At 44.8% G+C, this 16,416-nt stretch overlaps 1 protein-coding gene across 1 annotated transcript in view; it reads left to right on the forward strand.

Moving 5' to 3' along the window:
* SLC49A4 (solute carrier family 49 member 4) overlaps positions 1-16,416 on the forward strand; it is a 124,477-nt gene that overhangs the window by 20,075 nt on the left and 87,986 nt on the right. The window contains exon 2 of the mRNA XM_075933110.1: positions 6,638-6,731. Coding sequence (XP_075789225.1) covers positions 6,638-6,731 — 94 coding nt within the window. The remainder of the gene's footprint in view (positions 1-6,637; positions 6,732-16,416) is intronic.

Consider the following 16,416-nt stretch of genomic DNA (forward strand, 5'->3'; position numbering starts at 1 on the left):
CTTTGTTTTCTTTGTGCAACACAAATAGGACCGCTATATTTTATAAGCAGTTTAACTAAGTGGCCTTCTAACCAGCTTTTGTTACCTTGCCATCTTTGATGACATTGCCTCATGTGATGCTGATGCCCTGTAGCTTGTGGATTGAATATATGAAGGCTAGGGCACTACTGGATAAGTACCCATACTCTTAGGGCAGGGTTGGCCAACCCGCGGCTCACAAGCCACACGCAGCTCTTGGATGAAAAAATTGCAGCTCCTGAGTAAATTTTTTTTATTAAAAAATTATGGTCAGGCTGGCCGCTCTGCACAAGGTTGCTCACAGCCAGGCCACTCTGAGCCGCATTCCAGTGCGTGCTCGCTGCTCTGCTCATGCTCCCCCTCTCCCCGCCCCTCATGCTTGTCATCCCAGCCAGAGCGTGCTCACGGTCAGCCCTCTGCGCTCAGCGTCCCAGCCCGCATGTGCTAAAGGCTGGCCACTCGGCTCATGTGCCCACACGCTTCCTGAGAAATTGGAGCTGGCTTGCAGTCCCAGGACACTCTCACACCCCCACCCTGCACAGGCAGGCAGCAGGGGGGAGGAAGTCCCCAGCCCAGCAACAGACCCAGTGTTTCAGGAAGCGTGCCAGCTGTTTATGGGAGGGGAACGGAGGAGAGAAGAGGGGAATGGAAGAGCAGCCAGCGCTCTTCCTTAGGCCTTGGATCCCCAGGTACCGGCTGAGCTGTCGCTGTCCCTTCCCCCTGGCCAAACCTCACCACCACCAGCCCCCTACCCCAGAACCTTGCCCAAGCACTCTGTCCCCTGCCTCCACCAGCACACTTGGGGCCACGTGAGTGAGGCTTGGGGGTTTTCGGAGGGGGTGTTTTTTGCATCTCACTTCTGTGGCCTTAACTGACTTTTTATTTAAAAATGTAGCCTTGCTAACAAGTCCCAATTGGGGCCAAAGCCCCATCTGGCCGCAGCATCATAACACTTCTGCACCCCCCCCCAGACTCCAAACCTGAGCCTATCAAGCACTGGGAACCCCCTGTCCTGAGCCTCTCATCCCCAATCTTTTGCCACAACACTCCTGCACCATCCACATACTGAAAATCTGTCTCTTGAGCCCATCATACTCCCAGCCTCCCTGCCCTGAGCCCCTCATGCACCCCAGCCCAAACTCCTGCACCCTCACAGCCACAAGTCTGCGGTTTGCTCAGCTCCCCAACCCTCCACCTGACCCCAATGCTGTCCAGCCTGGAGCCCCCTCTCTGAGCCAGCATGCTGTTCTCTACTTCCTCCTGCACCCAAATTCCCTCCCAGAGCTTGCCCCTCTCACCCTTTCCCAGTGCTTTTTTTGTGATGTTATGCCCCGGGATGGTGTACCGGCACCTATTTTCCCCCAGCGTGGCTTTTTTTCCCCCCCTCAACAACTACGCCGTCCCCCCCAGGTACGTGACTCTTTGCACTCTATCCACTGCTTTTTTGGCTCTTCGTCGCTAACTGGTTGTCCACCCCTGCTCTACAGCAATGCTAATCAACTTTGAAAGCCCAGGGGCCACAATGATACAGCACATGCCGAAGACCGCAACTTAAGTGTGATTGCATATACGTGCAAAGTATATGCAAAAAGGTTCTTTCACATAATGCCCCGGAGCTCCTGGCACCACCTCCCTGGATGCTAAAAATGCTGACACCCTGTACCCATCTGTAACAGCCAGCCCATCCACTTTCATCTTTCAGTGCTCACCCCACCTGGGAGATGCTCCACAACAGCAAGGCATGTTGACAGACAACTGAGCTGGAGCAGCATGAAAACTGCAGTTTTTCAGAACCCTGTGCGCACAGTGACACTAACAGAATCACATGTATCTGAGCCATTTTTGGGCCAATTCATGCTCAATATTTAGACAAATGTCTTCAGTGTATAGTCAAAGACACTATTACAGTACCCTAGCTACACAATAAAGAGTTCTCAGCTGGAGATTTATCAATATGCATCTACAGTTAATTCAAGGGGTCTTCTTAAGGAATAAGCAGACTCAACATTACACTAATATATAAAGGAGAATGTTTGTATATTTGTGCTCTAATAACGTGGACACTATAAGATTTACTGCAACCAAACATTCCATGGGATAACCTTTCCTCCAGGAAAAGGTTTTAAGGTACTTTTGGACCCGAGTGAGCCTGATCTCAAACTATAAAAATAAAAAATAACCCGCTGTGCCACGCTGCAGAGGCAGCCCCGCCCACCCTAGGTTATGTGCCTGCCACCCCAAAGTGCCATCCAAGACTTGCCCTATCCCTACGCACAGAGCAGCTCGGGCATCTGCCCTGCCCCTGTGGCTACGGTTACCAGGTAGTCTAAAACAAAGGCAATACTTGATGAAGGGGGAGGGGAGGAACTGGCCGTGAGGGGTGTGGATCTGGCCAGGAGGAAGCGGGGAGGGGGGCAGGAAGCGGGGCTGGTTGTGGGGGGAGCAGAGCTGGCCGGGGGAGATTGGGAGGGGGTGGCCGGTGGGAAGCAGAGCTGGTGGGGGGGGGGGGGGATGGCCAGGGGATATTGGGGGGAGGCGGATGGCGGGAGCGGGGCTGGCTGGGGGAGATCGTGAGGAGGAGAACCAGCTGGCAGGAAGCAGGGCTCGCCGGGAGTGGGAAGCAAATCAGCCGGCAGGGAGCAGGACCGAGCAACGCCGGGTAACTCCAGATAGTGTAATATAGGACTTATTTTACTTACTATAGCTGTAGAGGAAAGTGAAATACATCGTCTGGATTGTATTGGGAAAAGTAACCAGAAATGATTACTATTAACGATACATGTAATTTATGGCAAAAGCACAAGAAGCTTTTGGTAAGCTGGTAAATAATGTTTGTACCAGTACTAGGAGATGAAGGATGCATTTGACAATAGTTTGTTGCATTTTGTAGAAAAAATTTCACTGTCAGTACTTTCACAGAGAGCACCAAGCAAATAATAATTTCAGATTAAATAAGGTTTCAAGGAAAAATACAAAGGAAGAGTTGCACAGCATTCCTCCTAGCTGTGCTGTTATTGTTACTATTAAAAGCACAACCAGCAGCTTCTGGTTTGTTATTCAAAATCAGACAACTTTTATCCTCACCCCAACACTTTAAGGCTGTGTCTACATTGGCACCCTTTTCCGTAATAGGGATGCTAATGAGACAAGTCAGAATTGCAAATGCCGCGGGGGATTTAAATATCCCCCGCGGCACTTGCATGAACATGGCTGCCGCTTTTTTCCGGCTCGGGGCTTTGCCGGAGAAAAGCGCCAGTCTAGACGGGATCTTTCGGAAAATAAAGCCTTTTCCGGAAGATCCCTTATTCCTCTTAAAATCAGGATTAAGGGATCTTCCGGAAAAGGGACTAAAGCCTGTGACTCAACCAGGGGGGCTGTATAGGGTTGCCAGATGGTTTAACCAAAAATACCGAACCCCTCCAACTCCCCTTCGCCCCCCCCAAAAAATGGGGAAAAAATTCTGTTGAGGAAAAAGGAGGGAGACCCCAAGAGTGGTTAAGCTCAATAAATAAATAAATAAAAGCGCATCCCCTTTAAGAAATGCTTTTGAGGGTTTTTTTGCCCCTAACAGGTTGCTGGTGGCCGTCCGCCATCTCGTTTCCCTGCTCCGGGCTGGACAGTTCCCCTGCAGAACCTGGTAAGCACCTAGGATTTTTGCTTCCTGGCCAGGAAAAAAATCAGAAAATACCAGACAGTTTAGATGTCTGGTATTTTCTGATTTCTTTTTACCGGACAGGAGGAAAAAATACCGGACTCTCTGGGTCAATACCAGACAGCTGGAAATCCTAGGCCTGTAACCTGAGCCCCATTGTCCAGGGCTTTAACCTTATGCCCCAGCAAGTCTAAGCCAGTCCTCACAGCCCCATTAAATAACCACTTTGGAGTCCTAACAGTTTGAAAACCACTGATGTTACACAATCACACTAAATTATCAAATTCTGCACTAAACTGAGTTTATGCCACTAGCTTTCTTCTATCACAGATGATTAATATGTACACTTGCATGCCTTGTGTATTCAATTTTACATTTGCACTGGCTTGTCTCAGCTATAGGATGGCACTGGTGAGGTAAACACAATAACAATGATCTCTTCCATGCCCTTTCTAGGCATACTTGGTATCCTCTTTATTTTCTGATTAATTAGACTGTATTTCAAACTGAGGTTTATATACAATGTGGCACTTTAATCTATGCCTTAAGCTCTCACAGAGAAATAGTGTTTTGCAAAGTGTTGGCTAGTCTGAGAGTATATGGTACAGACCAGAAAATAGAGGAACATATGAAACAAAATTGTATAAAACATTTTTCAAGGATTCATTTAAAAGAATCAGGTATACTAATGAAGTAGACACAATAGCATCTACCTCTTGGCTTTTAAGCTCTTAAAATATTTAAGTACTGTTTTCTAAAACAAAATCTAAAGTTTCAATGTAATTAAGTTTATAACTATCTAAGGGCTTTGTTTAACATGGCAATTTTAGTATGCATATTCTCTATAGTGTACTATATAAGGTTATATTTTCTCCTGTATATAAATTTAACAGAACTTGAGCTGACTGCAGCTTATCTTAGTCCGATTTTCCAGGGCATACGTGGAGTATTCAGTTTCACACTTGTATGTCTACCATTCCGCAAAATGGTGTCCTCCACGCAGTGTGACCTTGCATGCGTAGGGTGAGCTAGGTCGTACTGTGTGGTCATGATTTTCAAATAGCACCCTCCTCTGTGCTCATTTGGGTAAGGGCATTGGACAGAATGGGACCACAGTCAGATAGTTTTTCTTGTGCACACAGTAGATAATGTTGCATGCATGGGTAGCACAACATTGGTGCAACCTGGGCTGGGCTTAATTGCATTTGTACATAAAAACTAGGGTTGCCAACACTCCAGGATTGTCCTGGAGTCTCCCAGAATTAAAGATTATGTTATGGGATGAAAGCTCCAGAAAAATTGGAAAGCCTAATAAGTTCATTTGGAGGTCAGAAATGGTGGTAAATCCCAGAATCTATGAATGATAGGAAGTTTAGAACAAGAAACGTTAAGATTTCTTATTTGTCTATTAATACTTAAGTTTTATATAATTTTTTTTATTCCACTAGTCTCTGCACCTCGAGGGACACACATCTTGCTACATGCAATGTTTTCTTTTGCTGTGCATTAACTTCAAGTTGTATTGCCATGTAGATATTAAATTTATGGTCACATAAATATACAATGTACAAGTGCTGTCAAGGTATATCAGCACTTCTATTCGTTGATGATAAACACATCATTAGTAGTAAGTAAATTGTTGGTAAATTAAATTACAGCACTAAAGATGAAGTTGTTTCCTGTCTAGCATGGGGTTGGGCAATAATTTTTGGTAGGAGGCTATGCCAAGATTTTGGAAAGTGGTCAAGGGCCACACTTCTCTGTAGAGGAGATGTGGGATTTAGGATGGAGGCTAGGTACAGAAAGATGCACAGGGTAAGGGACTGAGATGCAGGAGACAGTGGGAAGTGTGAGAGGGAGTTTGGGTGAAAGAGGGGATTGTGACTTGGTTCAGGAGATTGGGGTGCAGGTCTGGGAGTGTGTTTGGGTGCAGGATAAGGATGTTAAGGACTAGTTGCGTTGACTGGTTGCTTCCCCTCCTTTGCTGATCCCGGGTTCTGCAGAAATGCTGCATGGAGTCCTGGATCAGCTGGAGAATCCCCAGCTGATCCCAGGTTCCATGAAAATGCTGCATGGAACATTGTTGTTTCTGGCCAATGGGAGCTGAGGATTGGGCTGGAGGTAGGTGGAGAGATCACAGGAAATCTCCCCCCTCCCTCCAGAGCAGAGAGCTTCTAGACTGTGCTTTAAACCTGCAGCAGGTGTGTGCTTGAGGGTTCTGGCAGGATGGTCCACAGGCTGGATCCAGTGGCTTTGAGGGCCATATTCGCGTCATGGGCCGTATTTTGCCCAGCCCTGATCTAGCAGTTTCTCAATTCTGAATCATAGATTTGGAGGGGAAAATGTATAAACAGTATGTCAATTGTAACTTTTAAAAATGTATTATATACATAACTTCTGACAACTTGATCTGAATACATCAAAAACTTGTCTTAATTTCAAGTACTTCAAAGGAAGCAATTTTTTCCAGCAAATAAAGTAGATTTACTTTTCATCTTGAAATAAATATGAAAGAATGCAGCAAACCCTCCCCTTTCCAAGATCTCACTATTTCATTTAGTGTTCAGAAAAGAGCATGTGTGGGGTACATTTCTCTTTTTGCATATGTAGTACAGAGATTTTTTTAGATTGTATGTTGTTGTAATACTTCAGTTGTGCATAATAAGGAAACTTCAGCATGAGTACCTGTGAAACTATAGTATTTTTCTCTTTTAAAGGTCCGGCATAAAGTTTTAAAAGGTTGGAGCTTGAATCTTGAAGTGTTTCGTATTTTATAATGTGAAGTCATGGTTGATATACAATATGCAATAGCAAAGGCTTCATGATTGTGTAGATATTTATTAAAATTATGGTGTGTGTCAGTTGATTTCATGTTACATGTATGTATATGTATTCAGTTTCATTCTTAGCAATATTGCTGCTTTATTTCTAAAAATTGTAACACATTGCAATTTTTGTTTGTCTTAGGTCTCAGGGTAACAATGTTGTTAACATCCTCCCTCATGGTATTAGGAGCTGGCCTAAGATGTGTACCACTGTCAGACATAACAATAAGGAAAAGGTAAGTGGAGAAAATATATACACTTTTTGCTCGTTTTAATTGTTCTTGTTTATGCTGCTATTCTAATGCAGAGTAGTGCACTACGATATATGGAAACACCTATTCAGTTTAAACTAGCTGTAATATTTCTTTCTTTGCTTCTCAGAATGTATTTTATTATAATTCTTTTACATGGTATCTGAGGAAAGGACATCAGTTAATTTAATCTTACCACACACCTATGAAAATAAGCATTAATCTTAGTCGTACTATGTATTTTAGAAATTTGCATCTGTCTGTCAATTTGTTCAAGAACTCCTCCTAAATGGTAAGAGCTAGGATCACCAAATTTGGTATGCAGCTTCCTTTTATCATAATTTAAAGCAAAGTCAGGATTTGTTGTGCCAGGACAATGGAATGTGCCCGGAATTCAGTTTTCTCATAACATGGAAAGGGAGGGGTCTGGTAGGAGGGAGTTAAACTACAGAATGACCAAAGAGGGCAGCAGCAAAGGACCAGAGAAGGGGACCAGAACAGCAATAACCCCATTGGGGCAGGGGTGGAGAAAGAGACTATCTGCTATATATTTCAGATAGTGAGTTTGTATGTGTCTGTCTGTCTGTCCCCCAGCTGGTTGACATGCACCCTTCCAACGGCTATGCTTACCAGAGCTGCAGCAGCCATGGACAGGCACTTCTCACTGTGTCCCAATCTAATGTGGTGAGAGGAGGGCTGCAGTTGTCCTCTCTCTCTGGGGCAGCTCACATACTGAATCCTTTAGCTCCACCCAAGAACAATGATTTAAATGAAAAAACAAAATTTGAGCTAAGGACACTAGCAACACCAGGTAATCCTTGGAGTTTTACAAATAAGAAAACTGAAGTATAGAGAAACTTATCCAAGATCACACAATCATCCCTCATGAAACAAAAATGTTGTTTGCAAATATTGAATAAATAATTTACATTGTATACACTGGATTTTTTATATCAAACATTGAGGAAAATGAGCTAACGTGCAAGGGGGTCCTTTCATTCATATAGTAGGTTACAATCCTAATTCCTAGACAATATATATTTTAAAATTACTTGCTTTCTATGTAGTTGAAATGTGTCCTTAGCGCATAGGCTGTGATGGAGATGGGAATAGAAAGTAGAACTGTAATAATGTCAAAGTGTTCAGACTTTCTTTAGAATGTCTTCAATTTGGTTACAGCATAAACTCTTGTTTTTATGGTCATAATAAATTACCGCTTGTTGTTCAGCCATTTCGTCTTTCTTTTTGCACTCTTGTCAATAGGAGGCAGCATGGTAATAGAGCTCTATTTTTTCCTCCAGAAAAGTATAGTAGCATCAACTCCTGATTATTTATGTATGTATATATGTATCTCATTATCTAGACATGGACTTCATTTTAAAAGTTCTTTTGGTCTGTGTTTGTAAGGCAAGGAGAGATTTCCAATGGTGTATTTAACCTCACGTCTTTCTGCTTTCAGTAATAGGAGCAGGATTGAATTGCTCTAGGACCAAATGTACAGGCAGTCCCCGACTTACGCGGATCCGACTTATGTCGGATCTGCACTTACGAAAGGGGCTTTCTCCCCCTGGAGCTCGCAGGCAGCGATCCGCCACCTCGACCTCCGGGGCGAGAAAAGCTGTTCCCGGTGCCCCTGGTCTGCTGGAGACCATCTCCAGCAGATCAGGGGCACCGGGAGCGAAGCCACAGCAGCGGCGGGTTCCCGCGCTTCTGAGGCTTTGCTCCGGCAAAGCCTCAGAGGCGCGGGACCCCGCCGCGGCTGCGGCTTCGCTCCCGGTGTCCATGGTCTGCTGGAGACGGTCTCCAGGAGACCAGAGACACCGGGAGCAAAGCCTCAGCGGCGGCGGGTTCCCGCACTTCTGAGGCTTTGCTCTGGCAAAGCCTTAGAGGCGCGGGACCCCGCCGCGGCTGCGGCTTCGCTCCCGGTGTCCCTGGTCTGTTGGAGACGGTCCCTAGCAGACCAGAGACACCGGGAGCAAAGCCGCAGCAGCTGAAAAAGCTACTGGGGGGAAGCTGTTCTAGATTTGATTTTAACAAATAGGGAGGAACTGGTTGAGAATTTGAAAGTGGAAGGCAGCTTGGATGAAAGTGATCACAAAATCATAGAGTTCATGATTCTAAGGAATGATAGAAGGGAGAACAGCAAAATAGACACAATGGATTTCAGGAAGGCAGATTTTAGTAAACTCGGGGAGCTGGTAGGTGAGGTCCCATGGGAAGCAAGACTAAGAGGAAAAGCAACTGAAAAGAGTTGGCAGTTTTTCAAAGGGGCATTATTTAGGGCTCGGAAGCAACCCATTCCACTGTGTAGGAAAGATAGAAAGTATGGCAAAAGACCACCTTGGCTTATCCAGGAGATCTTGTATGATTTCAAAATCGAAAAGGAGTTCTATTAAAAAATGGAAAGTAGGACAAATTACAAAGGATGAATATAAGCAAACAATACAGGTATGCGGGGCAAGATTAGAAAGGCAAAGGCACAAAACGAGTTCAAACTAGCTACAGACATAAAGGACAACAAGAAGACTTTCTATACATATTTTAGAAGCAAAAGGAAGACCCAAGGACAGGGTAAGCCCATTGCTCAGTGAGGAGGGAGAAACAATAACAGGAAACTTGGAAACGGCAGAGGTGCTTAATGTCGTCTTTGTTTCAGTCTTCACTAAGAAGTCTGATGAGGGAATGCCTAACATAGTGAATGTTAGTGGGAAGGTAGTAGGTTTAGAAGATAAAATAAAATAAAAAAAGAAACAAGTTAAAAATTACTTAAAAAGTGATATGTCTGCAAGTCATCAGGGCCTGATGAAATGCATCCTAGAATACTGAAGGAACTATCTTTGAAAAATCATGGAAGACAGGATTCCAGAAGACTGGAATAGGTCAAATATAGTGCCCATCTATAAAAAGGAAATAAGAACAACCCATGAAACTACAGACCAGTCAGTTTAACTTGTGTGCAGGGAAGATAATGGAGCAAGTAGTTAAGGAATTCATCTGCAAATATCTGGAAGGAAGTAAGGTAATAGGTAACTGCCAGCATGGACTTGTAAAGAACTAATCATGTCAAACCAATCTGATAGCTTTCCTTAATAGGAGAACAAGTCTTGTGGATACAGGAGAAGTAGTGGACGTGGTGTTCCTAGACTTTAGTAATGTATTTGATATGGTCTCACATGATCTTATTAATAAACTGGGCAAATACAACTTAGATGGGGCTACTATGAAGTGGGTGCATAACTGGCTGGATAACCATTCTCCGAGAGTAATTATTAACAGTTCCCAGTCCTGCTGGAAGGGCGTAACAAGTGGGGTTCTGCAGGGGTCTGTTTTGCGACTGGTTCTATTCGATATTTTCATCAATGATTTAGATATTGGCATAGAGCAGGGCTACTCAACTTTGGAAGTCCCAGGGGCTACAATGACACTCTCAGCACATGCCGAGTGCTGCAAGTTAAGTGTGGTTGCATATACATGCAAATATATATGCAACTAGCTTATTTCACACTGACGGGAATGAATACAAAGCACTTCCCACAATGCCCCGGCGCTCCCGGCACCTCCTCCCTGGGGGTTAGTAATGCTGACACCCTGTATCTGTCTGTTCCAGCCACCCCGTCCGCTTGCATCTTTCAATACTCACCCCTCCTGGGAGATGCCTCACCATTGTGGAGCATGTTCCCAGTGGAGGTCTTGTTCAAAGTATCCCACCTGCGGGCCTTATATTGAGCCACACATAAACCTAAACCTCACCGCAAGCCGAAAATAAATGAGCTGCGGTCCACGTGTTCGGTAGGCCTGGCAGAGAGTATGCTTAATAAGTTTGCAGGTGATACGAAGCTGGAAAGGGTTGCAAGTGCTTTGAGGATAGGGTCATAATTCCAAATGATCTGGACAAACTAGAGAAATGGTCTGAGATAAATAGGATAATAAGTTTAATAAGGACATTTTCAAAGTACTCCACTTAGGAAGGAACAATCTGTTTCACAAATACAGAATGGGAAGTGACTGTCTAGGAAGGAGTACTAGAGAAAGGGATTTAGGGGTCATAGTGGACCACAAGCTAAATAAGTCAACAGTATGATGCTGTTGCAAAAAAAGCAAACATGATTCTGGGATGCATTAACAGGAGTGTTGTGAGCAAGACATGAGAAGTCATTCTTCCGCTCTACTCTGTGCTGATTAGGCCTCAATTGGAGTATCGTATCCAATTCTGGGCAACACATTTCAAGGAAGATGTGGAGAAATTGGAGAAGGTCCAGAGAAGAGCAACAAGAATGATTATAGGTCCAGAGCACATGAGCTATGAGGGAAGACTGAAAGAACTGGGCTTGTTTAGTTTAGAAAGGAGAAGACTGAGAGGGGACATGATAGCACTTTTTGAGTATCTAAAAGGGTATCACAAAGAGGGAGACAAATTGTTCTCCTTGGCCTTTAAGGATAGGACAAGAAGCAGTGAACTTAAACTACAGCAAGGGAGGTTTAGGTTGGACATTAGGAAAAACTTCCTAACTGTCAGGGTGATTAAACACTGGAATTAATTGTCTAGGGAGGTTGTGGCATCTCTATCTCTGGAGATTAAGAGCAGGTTAGGTAGACATCTATCAGGAATGGTAGATAGTTCTTGGTCCTGCTGTGAGGGCAGGGGACTGAACTCAATGACCTCTCGAGGTCCCTTCCATTTCTAGTGTTCTATGATTCTATGCAAGTGAGATTATCAATTCAGCGGTCTCTGAATCGAATCTAAGTGCTTAAGTGACTTCCACCAGCTCACTGGTGTGACTGCCTTTAAAATATCTTCAGCAAACATATATATGCTGAATGGTTCACCCTTAGCTCTGAAGTTTATTATAACTGGTATTATGATGGGATGGTGGTTGGATGCAACTCCTCTTCTTCAGTAGTTAAAGTTTGACCCTGGTACCTAGTATTGAGACGAGTTTCAAGGAAATGAGCGTGGCGATAGTGCTTATCCCATTCTCTTTTTTTTTTTTAATGTTTGTAATTACGCTCTGTCATTGAATATTTCTCTCTTTATATTCTGACTCAGTTCCTTCCAAATTTAAACAGTATCAGAAATAAAACAAATATTCTGTTTTGAGCAGTGTACCTGTGGGTGCTCTACTGTAGGAGTCTTGGCACTCTTGCGCTTCTATCTGGAACTTTTTAGCAGCAATATCCCTCCCCCAGTGTTGGTGCGCACACATGGCACTGCTTGCAACATAGCGAACATGCCAATGCACACTGTCAGCCGCCAGATAGTTGCTTCTCAACCACTCCTGATTTGGTCAGAACACAGCAGCGCTCAGTGTGTTACCTTAGAGAATTATTGGTGGTCATTGTAGTTGTTGTTAGATAGTTACATTTCCCTTCCTTGAATGAGTTAGTTTAAAAATATATTGTTTATACTCTCTTCATAGTTCATGGATAGGATAAGGTAAGCATGCCAGGCTCACCAGTGTTTAAATGGTGCCTGACATGCAGATTGTCTGTACTTGTCTCTGACAAGCATGCCCAGTGTATCCATTGCTTGGGCCAGGAACATTCACCGAATAGCTGCCACTGTTGCAAGCAGCTCTCATCCAGATCACTAAAGGCAAGAGAACTCCAGTTAAAGCTACTCACCATGGAAGAATTGAGGCCAGCCTCGAAATTGGCACCTCAAAGTTCCCTGGCTTGTATCTTGCCAAAGGTGGCTTTGGATCAAGGCCCGTTGGCTCCAAGAGAGGTTCCAGCCAAGAAAATGCCCAAAAGAAAGCACTCTTCACTCTCGGCAGAGAGGGCAATGAAGAGATCTTCTCCCCAAAGTAAGCCTCCATCACTAAAGGGGAAAGCTACTGGGCATGCAAAAGTACAGGGAAGTCTGGTACCAGCAAACCCTGAGGGGCAGTATCTCCCAGAGAATCATAACCTTCAGTGTCGGCGCTTAAGCTGAAGAAAATTGCCACTGCGCTGTTGGTACTGACAGCGATGGTAATGATGAAAATGGTAGCTAAACCACTTCACGGTCCCACAGACAAGAGGCCTTCTGAACTGCTGGTATGGGCACTGGCCAAGTCCGTACCAGCCCTGAGTACAGATGTCTTCCCCGGTACCGTCTGCAGCCTGGAAATGGGCAGGCTCTCTGACACATGGAGAACTTGTGATACTGACCTTTGCTTCTCCAAGACCTTTGACTACCCAGCAAGAGCTAGCAATAGCATCAGTACTAAGCACACCCTTATTCGGTACCAATGCCACACTGACACTGGAAGGAACAAACAGGCTTGCACACACTATCAAGCTTGGCGCGCCCCCCCCTTCTCCAGCGTCAGAACACGAGGCCGTCCAATCCACTGCAGAGATAGTCCATCTACTCACATCTCTAGGTCTCCAGATAAATGCATAAATATTACACACCGCTCCATCCCAGAAGCTGGAATTCATAGGAGCCACATTGAATTGCATGAACACACAGGTGCGACTACCATTACATGGTTCCAAACTCTGTATACACTAGCAAAAACTATTATAGACAGTCCCACAGTGTCGGCCAGATAATGCCTTCAGCTTCTAGGCCACATGTTGGCAACCAAAGGCATGGTTCCCCACTCCAGGCTACGCATGAGAGATCTCCAGATGTGGCTTCATATGTGCTTTTGAACTCACAAGCACCATATGCAGAAAATGCTCAGCCCCACAAAGAGGGTCAGAGAATCATTTCTACGGTGGTTACAGGTTGACAAGCTATGTTCAGGTATCCCTTGCCAGCAGATGCCCCTGTTCATAAGCATAACCACGGATGCATCATTAGAAGGCTGGGGCGTGCACAGCGACGAGCACAGCACCCAGGGAAGATGGACACCGACAGAGTCAACCCTGCACATCAACATTCCCGAACTTTGCGCAGTGCGAAGAGCATGCAAGCACTTTCTACCATTGATACGCAGCAAGTCTGTGAGGATACTCAGACGACACTGCCTACATGTTTTACATAAATCACCAAGGGGGAAGGGGGAGATCATATCCCCTCTGCAGGAAGGGAGCAACACTATGCCAGTGGTGCAATCACCACCACATCACCCTATCAGCAGTGTATCTCCCAGGCAACTGAAACATCACTACGGACCATCTAAGCCACATATTTCATCAGACATATGAATGGGAAATACATCCTCGAGCCCTACATTCCATCTACCTAAAGTGCGGTTTTGCAGAAAGACTTATTCATCACATTGCACAACACCAAATTCCCCAAGTATTGTTCCAGGTCGGGGCTGGGTGAGGACTCCAAGGGGGATGCCATGATGATCTGCTGGTCTCAATCTCCTATACGCCTGTTTACCACTTACCCTTCTTGGCAAGGTCATACACAAAAGAAAGCTGGACAAAGCTGGAATTGTTGTCAGCACCAGCATGTCCCAGACAAACCTGGTTTTCTTACCAGTCACAGCTGACAGCTGTGACATTGATTCCTCTTCCACTGTGGTCAGACATACTATTTCAGGATCAGGGTCGAGTTCTCCAGCCACATATTCACAAACTCCATCTCCAGGCATGGCTCGGCTCCTTCAGGAGTGAATACTCCATACCTGGTTTGAGGAAGTCCCCATTACAATACTAATTGTCACAAATGCATTACAAGAAAGACCTTTTGCAGAAATGGAGCCATTTCTCTGAGTGGGCAGATCAAAGAACACACATCCTCGCTCTGCACAGTTGAGAATAATCTTAGAATATCTTCTTTCATTAAAAAACCAGAACCTTTCCAATTCATCCTTAAAGGAACACCTAGTAGCTATCTAAAGCAAGCACGAGGTCGTGGATGGCCACACTGTATTTTCTCACCACACCACAAAGAAATTTCTGAAAGGCCTCAACAGTAATTTTCCCCCTATAAAGCTGGCAGTGCCACCTTGGGATCTCAACTTTATTCTTAACACCTTGACCCACCCACCCTTGAAGTCCACGGCAACATGTTCCCTCACTCATCTTTCTACAATAGTGGCCTTCTAGCAATCACGACAGCAAGAAGAGTAGGTGAACTGGTCATGCTTATGGTGAAGTCACCATCATCTACAAGGATAAATTAGTTTTAAAACCACGTCCCAAATTTCTCCCAAAAGTAGTTTCACAATTCCATCTTAACAAACCTATATACTTAACCTGTTTTCCGCCAAAAACCGCATTTGGACACCAACACAGCATGGCTCCACTCCTTATACATTTGAGCACTTGCCTTCTACCTAGATAGAATGAAATGGCATGTTTTCCATAAATCACCAAGGCGGAGGGAAGAGATCATATCCCCTCTGGAGTTCTCCTAGAAATTATTCATTTCTATAGCAGAGCGTTCTAAAGGAGCTGCAATCTCAAAACAGAATCTTTTGAGATGGATAACAAACTGTATTAAAGAATGCTACCATGTCTATAAGATGCTGTTACCAACCCCTTTGCGGGCACATTCCGCCAGGATGGTAACCACTTCTACGGCCTTCCTACGTAATATGCCCATCAAGGACATCTGTAGGCCAGCAACTTGGGCATCAGTCCATACATTTACAAAACATTATGCTATAGAGACTTACACTTCACAGAATACCATTTTTGGACAGGCAGTCCTCACCGCTGACTACCATCCACATCTGAAGCCCCTCTTCCACAGACTGAGGGCACTGCTCCGTAGTCATTTACAGTGGAGTGTCCACAGGGACACTCCTCGAAAAAGAAAAGAGGTGGTTCTTCAAGTGATGTCCCCATGTGTTCTCCGTTGTTGGTGATGGGTCACCCAGAGCTGCAAATTGGAGCATTGCAAAGCAGTTCCCTTCCCCCCACAGTGGTGGGTGCATGCACAGGAGGCATCTTGTGCCACTGCCTCCAGAGTGCCTGACATGCGTGGCCTGGCTCTTCCCTTTCAATTCCTCGTCAACCACCCTCAGCTGCAGATGGAGCTTTAACACTCTCACTCTCCTTACCTCAGATAGTTATTTAGTGTTTGGACCGTTCCTTTTATAGAGTTAGTGTTAGAAATTCATGTAAATAGTTTCCCTCCATGTTTACCTTAAGAAAACAAAACAAAACAAAACAAAATTATTTCCCTCAGGGGATTTGAATGCGGCATTAGCCGCTCAATCGCGGCAGACCAGGTGCCTCTTGGTTCTCTGACCAGGTGCCTCTTGGGTCTCTGCTTCTGTGGGAGCGGAAGAGTCAAATCAACAAATATTAACAAACTGATAGAATAATATTAACTAACATGTCTGCCTCCTCCGGCTTTAAGAAATATACTGACTGCTGAGAGCCCATGCCAGTGTCTGATGGTCATTCCCTCTGTATATGCAGTTTGGGTGAAGCCCTCAACTTGCAAAAATGCAAGCACTGTTCAAGCCTGATGGCAAGAGCAAGAAAAGATAGAGAGCTTTGCCATAGATGAGGCAATTATGGAGACATCTGAGAAACTGTGGCAAATGCCTGTATTTATCCAACCTACCTGTAAAAGGACAGAGAGAAAATACTTTGTCCCCGTCCCCCCCCCCCCAAGACACTGAATTCCTATTCTCACACCCACAACTGAACTCTTTGGTTGTAGAGTCGGCTCAGCACAGATCTAAACTGCCCCTGTATAAAACTGCTAACCAAGACAAGGATCATAAGAAGCTAGATCTTTTCGGTAGTAAGGTCTACTCTTCCTCCACGC

Source organism: Pelodiscus sinensis, chromosome 7 (assembly GCF_049634645.1).
Source record: "Pelodiscus sinensis isolate JC-2024 chromosome 7, ASM4963464v1, whole genome shotgun sequence".
In the NCBI taxonomy this organism is placed as follows: domain Eukaryota; kingdom Metazoa; phylum Chordata; order Testudines; family Trionychidae; genus Pelodiscus; species Pelodiscus sinensis.